The sequence below is a fragment of the Sus scrofa genome, chromosome 15 (genome assembly GCF_054392235.1).
Source record: "Sus scrofa isolate SSC_HxYL_T2T_F1_AM1 chromosome 15, Sscrofa_HxYL_maternal_Yorkshire_Landrace_v2.0, whole genome shotgun sequence".
Lineage (NCBI taxonomy): Eukaryota > Metazoa > Chordata > Mammalia > Artiodactyla > Suidae > Sus > Sus scrofa.
This window is the reverse complement of record NC_139397.1, coordinates 154,357,175-154,370,198: the sequence shown is the minus strand read 5'-3', so window position 1 is coordinate 154,370,198 and position 13,024 is coordinate 154,357,175. Positions and strand designations below refer to the sequence as shown.

Sequence of the window (13,024 nt, the reverse complement as noted above, 5' to 3'; positions counted from 1 at the left end):
GATTCGGGTTGGATCCCTGGCCCTGTTCAGTGGGTTGGGGATCTGACATTGCCGAGGCTGTGGCGCAGGCCGGCAGCTACACCTCTGATTGGACCCCTAGCCTGGGAACCTCCATATGCTGCAGGTACGGCCTTAAAAAGAAAAAAAAAAAAAAAAAGAGCCAACAATGAGAAATTCTCAGTATCTAAACAATAGTGCTTTATTGATAAAAGGTTAGTTTCAATGGATACAAAATTGCTGTGTAAAATAAGTTTTCAAAATACACTTTCATAGGTAAAGATTATCCCTTAGTAAAAGAGCAATTATCTATTAGCAAGAGTATTTACTTAGATTTGGGCAGCAGACAAACGGGAATCTGAAAGTCTAACAGGGCAGGCCCACCCCTGCATCTCCATTAGGCGGCAGCTGTGCGCAGGAGGGAGTCGTCCGACAGGACAGGGCTCACGCTGACCACTTTCAAATGCTGCCCCAGCCCCTCTGCTGAACAGCGTTCACTAGCGTAGGGCATCAACGCCCAAACCACCCAAACAACTGGCCTTGCGTGCAGGGGCCCTCAGGCCAGGGAAGACGTTTCCCTGGTAAAATCTGCCCAGTGCGCCTGCAGCTGCGGCTCCCGACCACCCGCAGGCAGGCGACAGGAAGGAGGTCTGGAGGAGGGCAGCCTCTGCAGGACACCCTTGTGACTCGAAGGTGCTCCGACCACCCCGCTTTTCTTCCTCTCTGGCAAAAGCCACCCTCCTCATCCTTGGAGTGATACACATTCTCTCCTGTTCTGGCGAAAAGAAAACGGAACCAGCACCACCTCCTCCCAGAGCGTCCAGCTGTCACTTTCTGGGCCCCACCTCCCGAGGCAGCAGAAGTATCAGCACCTTGGCCCCTGGGCGGGAGGACAGGGCCGGGACGGGGCCGCAGAGCACACAAACCCATCCGGGGGCAGCCTCGACTGGGGGCACCGGCCAGCCAGCCCCGGCGCGCATCTGAAAGACCCTCCATTCTCACACAGCACGCGGACAGACGGTCTGCACAGAGCAAGGATCACTGCTATCCGCCTGGACGCTGTTTAGAACGTTACCGTGAGGAAAACCCGGGTGTGTTTCAGGATCCGTGGGGCGGAGGCCCCAGGGCTGCCGCCGAAGGACCCTGATTCCCACAGCCCAGGCGGGGCCTCTAGAACCGCCGCCGTTACACAAAGCACATTCAAGATTGCAGTGTAAAGTATTACCAAGGTGGTTTCTGCACAATCACTTGTTAATTTTCCTTAAGTCATGTTTTAAATTTAGTTGAGTGGAAACCGCTTACTGCCTCTCACCGTGTAGGTCGGAATCTTAGCTGCACCGTGAAAACTGCTGCTCGTGGACGCAGGGCTTTTTCCTGGAGCAGAATAAACTAGTATTGGTGACCTACTCTACAGAACGTGGCTGGTGGAGAGTTCTATGCATAGCGGTTTAAAAAAATGACCTAGCATCGGAACCCAGAGGCTTGTTAAAAAATTCACCCCAAAAGCCCACGTTAGAAAAAGCTATTTAAGTATAAACATGTATCTCATTAGAAAACTGTTTCATTTGGTAAACAGATCAACACGCAGGTGAATCATCAGTTCTGAGTTAAAGCAGCAAAACTGGTTGTAGGTGTTGGGCTCCAACAGAAGCCAGGAAGTCAAGCTCACGTGGCGACCTGGTGAGTGGACAGCCTTGCGCCAGGTCAGCCCGTCCCTCCGCACCACTCAGAACAGTCCGGGAAATCTGTCTGCTTCTAGAAACAAATCGGGGCTGGGTGGTGAGGCCAGCCGAGTCGAATTCAGTGATTTACTCTACATGCTGAAGGCCCCGGGAATCGATGCTAAGGTCAGTGGTTAGTTGCGGTGGAGGAAAGAAAGAAGAAAGTATAACATAATGAAACATAAATGTTAAGATACTTCATACAAAGTAACACCTCGAAAGTTTCTGAAAAATTAGTTTCTCAGGCACAGGTACTATAGACCGTGGATGGCACCCTTCCAGCCGCCGTGAGAACACGCAGCTGTGCCGCTCATCGGAATGTGGGTCTTGCGAGATGGTTCCTGGAAAACAAAACACAACGCGTGGAAGTGGGAGGGACGCAGCGCCTACGCCCTGGGCAGTGAGCAGCACCATTCTTTCCGCACAGCAACAGAGGCCACAGACGGAGCAGAAGGCGGCTCAGGCCAGAGTCGACGGAAATCAAAATGCCACTTGCGAAGCTCTGAGAAATCAGGAGTCCCACAGAACCGAGACGTATACAGAAATACAGTTAATTTCATGTGCCAGAAGGAGACGTCTTGTAATTCCCTGACTAAAGTTTTAAAAAGAGAAGCAGCAAGATCAGAGCTAATGAGCTGGTGTCTCTCGCTCCTTCCGGCCTCAAGTGAACCCCACCCTCCAGGAGTCAAGCTTCTCTGCATTTTACCATCAATAGCCCCCACCCCATCCCCCGTGAGGTGCCAAAGCTGCCCGTGCTCTGGACTCAGGAGGTCAGAGAATTAACAAGGGCTGTGCCCAAAGGCAGGTTGTTTTAAACACTGGCCCAGCATCCATGTCCTTTTCAGCCAAGTGGGAACTTGGCACCCCTGAGATGTTCTAAGGATTCAACACAACAACAAAAGAAAACCAACTGACTCTGGCCAGGTGGGCTTCCGTGGGTGCTCCCTTAAAGGGTGGGAGCTCCCGTGGTGGCGAAGCTGTAATGAACCCAACTAGTATCCATCAAGATGCGGGTTCGATTCCTGGCCTTGCTCAGTGGGTTACGGATCTGGCGTTGCTGTGGGCTGTGGTGTAGGCCGGCGGCTACAACTCGGATTCGACCCCTAGCCTGGGAACTTCCTTGTGCTGGGAGGGTGCAGCCCTAAAATAGACAATAACAAACAAACAAACCCAAAACACCCCCACAGAAAAAGTGGTTACTCTGTACGTGTGTGTTGGCGTCCTTTTGTCCATGTATTTCACAACTAAAACCTTTCCCAATACGCCGCAGAAAGGCAAGGGCTGGGCTTCGAGACCAAGGCCCGGAGCCGCCCCCACAGGCCCTCGTTCCTCCCTGGGTCTCCGGAGATGTCTGACTTCCATCTCCGTGGTCCTCAGTGTCAGCTCAGCGTGCGGTCACTCACGCCATGACAGCACCTCCTGCCCTAGAGCCGGGTCCCTGCCACCGGCACCCCAGCGGCCCCCCAGCTCTGGGCCCCCTCCCCAACCCCACGGAACCGCTTCCTCCGCTGGCCCCTTCCCTCATCCTCTCGGGGTGGAGGTGGCAGCCACCTGAGTGTCCGCAGGCGGCAGGGACGGGACACTGGCCTTTTCCTCGTCCTGGGCCCCTGGTGTCTGCAGAGCCCCCGCAGGCAGGGCGGCCAGTCTACACAGCCAGACGTCCACGGGTCCCAGGGAGTGCGGTGGTCGGAGCGGAGTCGTGGCGGGGCACAGGGCAGCCGTCTCTGACACGGTGCCCCTGAGCCGGGCACAACCCCGCCCTCCGCCCCGTCTCCACCGCGTCTAAGCGGGTTCAGAGACGCTTAGAAACGCTCTGGGAAGAGATCCTTTTGGCTCTGACACCCTTCTAACTGTAGCACCAACAAGAGCTGTTCTGACGCACTTTTCCTTCCACCTTGTCTGAGCGTGAACCGTAGTGCCTGGTCTCTGGCGGCCCTGCACACGCTTCGAATCCGGCGCCCCCAAGGTGGGAAGGGCACTGGGAGCGTCTCAGGCCAAGTCCTGCCTCTGCTCCTGACCAGGGCTCCTGGACGGAGGTGGTCCCCAGAAAGAGCCACGACAAAAGCCTGTCATTTCCAGCTCGGGAGCCTCTCCAGAGAGGCGAGAGGAGCCTGTGCCCAAAGTGGGGGCTTGGAGAGCGTCCGGGTTGCTGACGTACCCCAGCTCCTCGGGGACAGAAGCTCTGGAACTGGGGACCCTCTCAGACCTCACCCTGGGGGCCCCGTGCTCCGCGTCCTTTGTCAGGTCCTTCAGCCACCTGGGGACCCGGGCGACTGCTTCTCCGAGTCCTGTGAGCGTGTCTGTGTGCGGGCACGTGGGTGCGCTGCCCTCCACTGACCAGGAGCGCGGCTTCCGTGGGGAGAGAAGCCCCAGCAGGGAGGAGGGAAGGAAAGCCTTGCCACATTTATAAGCTCAGGCAACATGAAACCCTCCCCGGACGGGAGGGGTGGCGAAGCTTCTGTCTCTTCAGGAGCAACCTGTCCCCTCTGGGCCAGCAGGGGTGAAGGACGGAGCTCCAGGACCTACTGGCCGCTGTCCAGGCCCGTTCGTTACCTTACACGTGGTGCCCGTGAACGCCGCCATCGCTGTCCCCGCCCTGCATCTGCAGCTGCATCTGCGCCTGCATCCTTGCGATCATCTCCTGCATGCGGCGGAGCTGCGGACACAAGACGCAGGGACACGCTGTGGGTGCCCAGGGCTCTCGTCCCGGCACGTCCACGTCAGCGTCTGTGCCTTCCCCACACAGGACAGCGAGTCCCAACCAGCTGCTACACAGCGGCACAAGGGCCAGTGACTACAGAGAACCGAGCAAAATTCAAATAAACTACAAATAAATAAAATTTAAATTCAGTTATCCGACTAGGAGCCATGAGGTTGCGGGTTCGATCCCTGCCCTTGCTCAGTGGGTTAAGGATCCGGCGTTGCCGTGAGCTGTGGTGATGGTCGCAGACGTGGCTCAGATCCCGCGTTGCTGTGGCTCTGACGAAGGCCGGCAGCTACAGCTCCGATGAGACCCCTGGCCTGGGAACCTCCATATGCCGCGGGAGCGGCCCCAGAAAAGGCAAAAAGACAAAAAAAAAAAGATAAATTCAGTTACATAATTCAATCAAAAATAAATTCAAATAAAAATGATCAATTCAAACAAAAAATAAGAACGATCAATAAAGAGAAAAAAGAAGAAAAACAACATGAGCTACTTTTCCCCTCAAAACGCAGGACAAGACGGCCAGCACAGAGGGACCGAGCGTCTGGGGCGGGCCTGGCCCGGCTTCCTGGTGCGCAGCAGGGCCCCCGCTCAAGTGGTCCTGCTCCCGCTCCCGCTCCCGCTCCCGCATCAGGCCTTATCAGCGTGGCTTCCGGGTGTTCAGAAAGGCCTCCAGGCAAGTGTTCTCGGTACCCATCCGCGTTCTCTTCAGGGGACTATGTGGTTACGTTTTTAACATTGAAATATTTGATCCACAGTGACTTCATGGGGCCAAAGAGTGAGTTTTATCTTTGTTCCCAAAAGGCTGGCCCGATTTCTTAGTCTCCTGCCCGTGCCTGCACCCCACAACCCCAGCAGCTTAGCGCCCACCCTGCCCCCAGAGCACATCTGCAGCCCAAGCCCCTCAGGAGCCCTGCTGCCCGAGGCTGCCGCCAGCAGGAGCAAGCCTCTTCCCCTTAGTGTGCCCTTCAGAGCTTCCTGTGTGTCCGCCCTCCCAACAAAAGGGATTATTTTACCAAACTCTCCCCTAAAAGGGAGACCTTGGCAAACACCCAGAAGCCTTCTGGAACCGCGTTACATTTAGAGAGAAGTGTCATCTTTGCCTGGAGCATCCTACCTTAAAAGCCCTGTTTGTTCAAACAAATTTTTTTCGCCTTTTTAGGGCTGCACCCGCAGCGTATGGAGGTTTCCAGGCAAGGGGCCGAATCGGGGCTATAGCCACTGGCCTACGCCACAGCCACGTAGAATCCGAGCCATGTCTGCAAACCACACCACAGCTCACAGCAACGCCAGACCCTCAACCCATTGAGTGAGGCCAGGGATCGAACCTGTGTCCTTCCGGATGCTAGTCAGATTTGTTTGACGGGAATTCCTATTAAATTTTGAAAGTAGTTTTTACTTTTCTTTTTGTTTTTTTACGGCCACATGCCATGGCGTATCGCGTTCCTGGGCCACACCGCAGCCACGGCAATGCCAGATCCTTTAATCCATGGTGCTCGGCTGGGGGGTTTTCAGCAGAGCTTCTTCTAATTTCTTCCCCTACATAAGCCCACACACTTCCTAAGTTTTTGTTACTGCTGGCGAATGGGATTTCCTCTCGTTATATTTCCGTTGTCTATGTACAGGGAAACTACTGATTTTTAAACATTTAAAAAAAAAAACAGTCACGTTACTAAATTCTCTCTCCAACTTTTCCCACTAAATTGTTCTCGGAGATCAAATGAGAGAACATGTGTATATGTATATATATGCATATTGTTAAGCACACATGTATATATAATAAAATAGCTTAGTTATATGTAACATGTTCCTTCTCAAAAAAAACTATAATAAGCTAACTACAAATAATATTTTTGGATATACCCATTTTAGACTCAAAAAACACTTTTCTGGAGTTCCCGTCATGGCTCAGTGGGTAACGAATCCGACTGGGAGCCATGACGTTGCGGGTTCGATCCCCGGCCTTGCTCAGTGGGTTACGGATCCGGCGTTGCCGTGAGCTGTGGTGTAGGTCGCAGACGCGGCTCAGATCCCACGTTGCTATGACTGTGGTGTAGGCTGGCGGCTACAGCTCCGATTCAACCCCTAGCCTGGGAACCTCTATATGCCACGGGTGCAGCCCTAGAAAAAGCAAAAAAGATTAAACAAACAAAAAAAACAACACTTTTCTACGTACCTCAGCTTCCTTTTCCAGCAAGATCTGGTCTTTATTCATGTCCTCATTTTCCACTTTCCTAAGAGTTGAAAGAAACTACCGTCATGACATTGCCGCAAACACAGTTACTGCTGACAACAGACGCCCCAAGTAAAGCCTCACCTCGCGTTTCTGAGAAACACATCTATTGCGGATGACACATCTGTACCGTTTTTCCGATTAACAACATGAGTAAGAAAAGAATGAATGACGGAAACAAGAACACAAAATGGAAAAATTCAAGACATTTTGTCTTACTCTGAGCCGGGGGTTAAGCTCTCATCTTCGCCTGCTCAAGACCAGCAGGTATATTGTGTGACGACTCCCTTCGGAGCTAAGCCACGAACTGAGACCGTAACAACCACGGTACTTAAAAGGGACCAGGAGGCGTGCCCGTCGTGGCTCGGGGCAGTGAACCCGATGAGCATCTATGAGGACACAGGTTCTATCCCTGGCCTTGCTCAGTGGGTTAAGGATCTGGCGTTGCCGTGAGCACCGCCGGTCCAGGTTGTATCCCGCGTTGCCGTGGCTGTGGTGCTGGCCGGTGGCTACAGCTCCGATTCAACCCCTGGGCTGGGAACGTCATGTGCCACAGGTGTGGCCCTAAAAAGGAAAAAAAAAAAAAAAAAAAGGACCAGGACAAGTGTGTCCAGGCAGAGGAGCCCTCAGGGACCCGCGTGACACAGGCCTCACAGGACTTTCTTGGGGCCACAACCTGGCTGCCGTCCTCAGATGGAAGTGCCTGCTGCCTCTAAATCCTTTCCTCCTGTCCGGCCCCCAAATCGCGGACCTCACACGGCAGACTTGAAAGTAGTCCTCATGTGTGCACACAAACCCGCACCCGTAAAACCGCGGCGATTGTGACAAACGTGAGACGTCCTTGGAGAAAAAGGACGCGCGCCACGCCCTCGCGCTTCTGCTGGGCACAGATGGGGCCACGAGATGCAGAGCTCACACACACCCCGGCAGCGCGGTGACGCGGACGGTGAGCGTCCGCAGCAGCCACTGTCCCCGCTCATCCCGGCTGACAGGGACACCCGGGAGACAGCGTCCAACACAATCTCTCTGTCCAGAGCTGCTCTCTCTGAGCGCCAACAAAGCCGCCCTGGACCGGCCAGAGAGGCGCGGCCGCGGGGCCACGATGGGATCCACATCTTGGGAGCACTGGGGCGCAGGTTCGACCCCAGGCCGGCACAGTGGGTTAAGGATCTGGCGTTGCCACAGCTGCAGCTGAGGTCTGGCTGCCACTTAGAGCTGCTCCTTTCCCAGGAACTCCATATGCTGGGGGGCGGCCAAAAAACGGGGGCAGTGGGGGGGGGGGAACAGTCCAAAGAAGCCAAAAACTCAAAAAACCACCCATGATGAGATTAAATTGGCAACAGGTCTCGAAACAGCTCCGAGTAGAAAACCAGAACGGGCTGCTTCGCGGTCAAGGCCGAGCTGGCCGCGCGGAGGAGGGGCTACCCCGCAACCCGGGCAACAACCTGCCGCCTCTTTTGAGCCTCTCGGACCGGAAGTTTTCGTAGTGAAGGTCCTGGGTCACCTCCTGCAGGTCCTGCATGTGGGTGCTGAAAGAGAAGAGGAGCACAGGGCTGGCCACCTGCATCACCACGCGTGCCCAGGGCACAGGGCACACGGCAGGGGCTGAGTCCCTTTGCCACGGGAGAAGCGGGGTCTCTGGGCCACAACAGACCGTGCACGCCTCCAAGGGCCACGGGCACCCCATCTCTGCATGAGCATGTCCCGCTGCAGAGACTCTAGAAAGTTTTTTAGGGACACTGTCTGAAAAGAACACACTTTTCTGAAAGGACTTAATTCAAACGTCTGTGGGTTCGTAAGCGTAACGCTTCCCACCACAAGGAGCTGATCGGCACCCAGTGACGAGGCGCTTGAGGAGAAACCGCTCAAACGCAGCATCAATCGGACGAGGCAAAAGCAGCTCTTTGACCCCTCGAGTCACCGTGCGAAACGACACTCAAGTACTCCAGGCTCCAGAGTGAGCAAAGCGCCCAGCTTCCAGCTCTGAGACAGGACCAAGGGCCTACTGCCGGAGGGCTGGGCTGCACTGTCACAGCTTCCACACCTGACACAGCAGGAGCAGTGACTCGAACAGAAGGCTTAGTGATTTCAGTTCACCGAACTGCCCGAGGCCGACGGGGCAGACACAGCAACTGCCGGTTCTGCCCCATCTACCTGGAGCAGCATCTGCAAACTTTCTGATGAAAGAGGCGTTAGATTTCAGCCGCACACCTTCCTTCTGCCTCTTCATTCAAGAGCCACGGCAATGCCGTACATTACTAACTGTGACATTTATTTTTGGAGGAAAAAAGTCTGTTTTTGTCATCAGGTCTGTTCTGGTTGCTGAGAGCCAACTGGAGAAGCTCAAGGCTGGCGGGGCCACCTCGTGTGAGAGCCTGAGGCGTCCCACGTGTGGTGGGGCCACCACGGCTCAGGTCTAGTCTGCCTTTCGCATGGACATGATCTGCCAGATTAGGAAGGAGAGCGTGTTCAGCCACAGGCCCCGGCGCAGCCCCCAGCTCGCCGCAGCCCCAGGGCGGAAAGGGCCTTCTGCCACGGTGGCCACAGCCCCCCCTGCGGTCCAAGCGCAGCTCCCGCCAGGCACCGCCCGAGGCCGCGGCCGCCCTCACATGAGCATCGTCCTCAGCTTCAGGAAGTCGTTGTGCTCCGGGTTCTCCACCTCCACGACGCCCCAGGGGTACAGCCGGCCTCGGACCTTCTTGCCCTTGGCTTCGATCAGCTGATTGGATCCAACCACGGAGAAGGGGATGCTGGCCTAGAAGAGGACACACAGGGCACCTCAACCCTCGTGTACCCATGGGAACACGGGTGCGGTCAGTGCATCGCTGCCAACCGCAAGGCACACCCTGCAGGGCACGTGGCAGCTCTTTTCCACGTGGGACAGGTCACCCGAAAACGGCCTGCACCTGGAGTAAGAATCCTAAGCCCAGGTGACAGCCCTGCCAAAATACATGCAAAACAAAAGGGCTATTTTAACCAAACCTACCCGGACTAGCTCAGAGGTCAAGCTGTCCAGGGTTCGGGCCCTGCCAACTCTTCCCATTTTAAATGCGTCGACCACAGGAAACAGGAGTCACTGCTGACACTGTGCACCGGGCGCAAAGCCCTTACCTTGAGAAGCCTGGTCTGCTCTTTAAAATCTTCATCTTCATCTGACTCTGCATCAGGTAAGTGATAGATTTTAATGCTGTGTTCTTCAATTTCATCCAGAATCTGAAAGAATGACAAAACCAAGAGCCATTTTAGCAACTGCATGCTATTTCAGCCAAGTCTAATGCATCACATTAGAAACACGTCAGAACTATGCACACGTCGACAAGGGATCAGATGACTTTGCACACTGCTCAGGCGGCATCCGTGCCCGCAGCCCAGGGGCCCTCTGTGCACAGAGTAACTGTGACACGCGGCCTTCGAGGCCCAAGCAGGAGACTACAGGAGAGCAGGCCGCAGCCCCAGGAGGCCCTGTAGGTAGAGCAGGGACAAGTGCCAGAGGGAGGAGGCCTGCCGGCCGTGTGGACACGAGGATGCAAGTGTGGGTCTTGGGAATAAGGAGCCACCCCGGACGGCTGGAAGGGAGGACGTCCAGTTGGGTAAGAGGGTATGACCGGGGTTAACAAGCGGTCAGCAGTGTACCCTCGCGCTCTGCACTAGCCACCAAGCAGTGGGCTGGCCGGAGCGAAGTAAGCAGCCATCCCCAGTCACTGCAGCCCGGCCCCACTCCCCCGACGCTGGGCGTCCACGGGAGCCCTGCCCACTCTCAGCCAGAGTCTGGGCCTTCACGTGAGCAGAGAGCAAAGCCCTCCTTCAAACCTACTCCCCTGTCTCCTCCTTAGTGTGAGCTTAGGGGCCCTGTGAGGTCCAAGCCCTGGATGAACCCACGGTTGGCCCCCCGCCTGGCGGCAGCCCCTACCTGCAGGCTGACCTCAATCTCTTGGAAGCGCCGAGCAGTGAGCTGGAACCTGCTTGGCCGGCTCCCCGCTCCAGCCTACAACCCACCCCTCGGCCCCGGCAAGACAGGGCTTACACTGGGACGAGGACGGAGCAGAGGAAAACACGCAGGCAGGTACGCGGACTGCAAGGGACAGGGGAGGCGGCGACAAACGGAAGCCCTCACGTAGCTCGGTCTGGCCGAGCAAGAACCCGCCACCACTGGCAGGGACGGGGGAGTGGCCAGAGGTCCGGGACGGGGTTCTTTAGACCAGGGGCACAGAGCTGAAAAGGCCCAAGATTTCGATCCCTTTCCCACTGAAATTCAGCCCTGAGAGCTCTGGACACGATTCGGGACGGGTACAAAGCACTCTAGGCCTGACGGCCCCTTCCCCGCGTGGCTGAAACATAATGCAGCCTCCTAGGAAGAGTTAGGTCCCCTCAAGCACAAGTCGCTAAGGTATTTACTGCCAAGCATAAAGACGCCTAAGCTTTCTGAGGCTCTTCCAAGAGTCTGAACATCTTCTCGAAAACTGACAGGCACTAGAGACAGTCAATGAACAGGCTGGCCGGTACATGCACACCCCCTTCCGAACCTCTGCGAGGGCGGAGGACAGCAAGACAAGCACGAAACGCCGAGGTCGACCAGGTGAGACCGCCCGCAATGCAACAGCCGTCGTTGCCGCCTATCAGAGGCTCCACCCGAGCCGACAAGAGCGGCACGGTTCTAAACCCAAGAGCGCCCGCCAGCGGGCTTCAGGCACCGGGAGAGACCCTGGCACCAGAAAGCGGGCAGACACAGCTGAAACGAGACACCACCTCCCAGCCCCCAGAGGGGAGAGACTTTACAAACACCGGCAGCATATCCGGGGCTGTTCTGGTGGGGAGAAGAGCAGCTCCAGCTGCTAAAAACTCGTTTTGAGGGAAATGCAGCCCCTCTTTCAAAACTCTAAGCGCGCCTCAATTTCCCAAGGCGCCGTCTGACTCGCACAACTGCCGACGGCACAGGCACTGGCGAGGCCCCACGTGCCAGCGCTGCCCTAAGCTCTGCGAACACACAGCGACGAGGGACAGAGGGCATGGGGAGGGCGGGAAGCACGAGCCCGCTGGCTTGTGAGAGCACGGCAGCTACGAGTTCCAACATCGTCCTCGGCGCCGGGCCCAAACCACCGAGCTCTCCGCCCGGCTCCGCTGCGGCGCCCGCGCCCCGGCTCTGACACACGAGCAACCCGCACTCACCCTTCTCTTCAGGCGCTCCCGCTCCTTCAGGGTGAGAGTGTCGGCTTTTGCGATGACGGGCACAATGTTCACCTTGTTGTGTATGGCCTTCATGAACGCCACATCTAAGGGCTTCAGCCTAAAACAAGCGGAGGAAGGCGTCACATCCTCAGGGAAAGAACTGGGACGCCGCGAGAGACTTTCTCGCAAAACGACGACCGCAGCTCTTGCGCTAAAATCCACCGTCTGGGGGAAGGTGCAAACCCTGGTCTCCGAGTCAGGCCTCCGCGGTAGCGCCTCCGTACCCGTGTCCGAAGGGGGAGATGAAGTAGAAGCAGCAGTGCACCCTGTTATCGACGATGTGCCGCCGGTTCAGCCCACTCTCGTCGTGCAGGTACCGCTCGAACTGCTCATCGATGTAGCAGATGATGGTCTTGAAGCTGCGAGAAGCACAAGCAGCCATCACAGCGGCACGAGGACACGTCGGCACGGTAAGAGAAGTAAACCGAAGCCGAGGTTTGGCAAGACGGAGGATTTTGGAAACTGGGCCGAGAAGCATCTCCTCCAAGGGTTTGGGAGGAAGAGCCCAAAGGGAACCGGTTACAAAGAGGCCGCGCTGACTGAGCCCAGACAGGGCTGGAGCGGAGCGGGGCAGAGGCCCGCGCCCAGGTGTGCTGAGACGATACCTGGCGGAGGCAGAACCTCACCACCCCCCCCCTTCTCGTCTAGTGCTGCAAAGCTGATGCCTTAGGTTCAGGGGACTGGCACCAGGAGACAGGCTACGGTCACAGCGGTCCTCTCTGCAAGGTACACAGGACAGACTGCACTCTCACTCTGCTTCTCGACTTCCTCACTGTGCAGGTGCTGCCAACGGGTGGCTGACGCCAGACACTGGGTCCTGAGTCTCCTCGGAGAGCTCATTCTCTTGAACACGGGAAGGAAGGAGACTGTGCTGCAGTATCTCATCCACTGGCCACAGGCCAGATCAAGGTGCTTTCACTGTGCGCCTGGCTTTGGGGGATCAGCTCTCACTAGGGTGCTCTAAGAAAGCCACTCCTTCCCTGAGAGAGTCTTCACTGGAAAGGTCCTAATTAACATGGTTTAAGGGGTGCCCGTCATGGCTCGGTGGTAATGAACCTGACCAGTATCCATGAGGACACAGGTCTGATCCCTGGCCTTGCTCAGTGGGCTAAGGGTAGGTCGCAGATGCTGCTTGGACCCCAA

General features: G+C 56.3%; 1 protein-coding gene across 11 annotated transcripts in view; it reads right to left on the bottom strand.

The window, feature by feature from the left end:
- Positions 1–174: 174 nt before the first annotated feature.
- The window catches only part of SEPTIN2 (septin 2), a 34,381-nt gene continuing 21,531 nt past the window's right edge, over positions 175–13,024 (bottom strand). For 7 of the 11 annotated variants that reach the window (XM_021074597.2, NM_001243793.1, XM_084998100.1 and 4 more), the window contains 8 exon segments: positions 12,106–12,240; positions 11,822–11,939; positions 9,767–9,868; positions 9,265–9,410; positions 8,101–8,184; positions 6,599–6,656; positions 4,272–4,374; positions 175–2,059 (listed from right to left, as the gene is read on the bottom strand). In XM_021074597.2, the coding sequence (XP_020930256.1) occupies positions 4,273–4,374; positions 6,599–6,656; positions 8,101–8,184; positions 9,265–9,410; positions 9,767–9,868; positions 11,822–11,939; positions 12,106–12,240 (745 nt within the window). In that variant the 3' untranslated portion in view covers positions 175–2,059; position 4,272. 11 annotated transcript variants of the gene reach the window in all.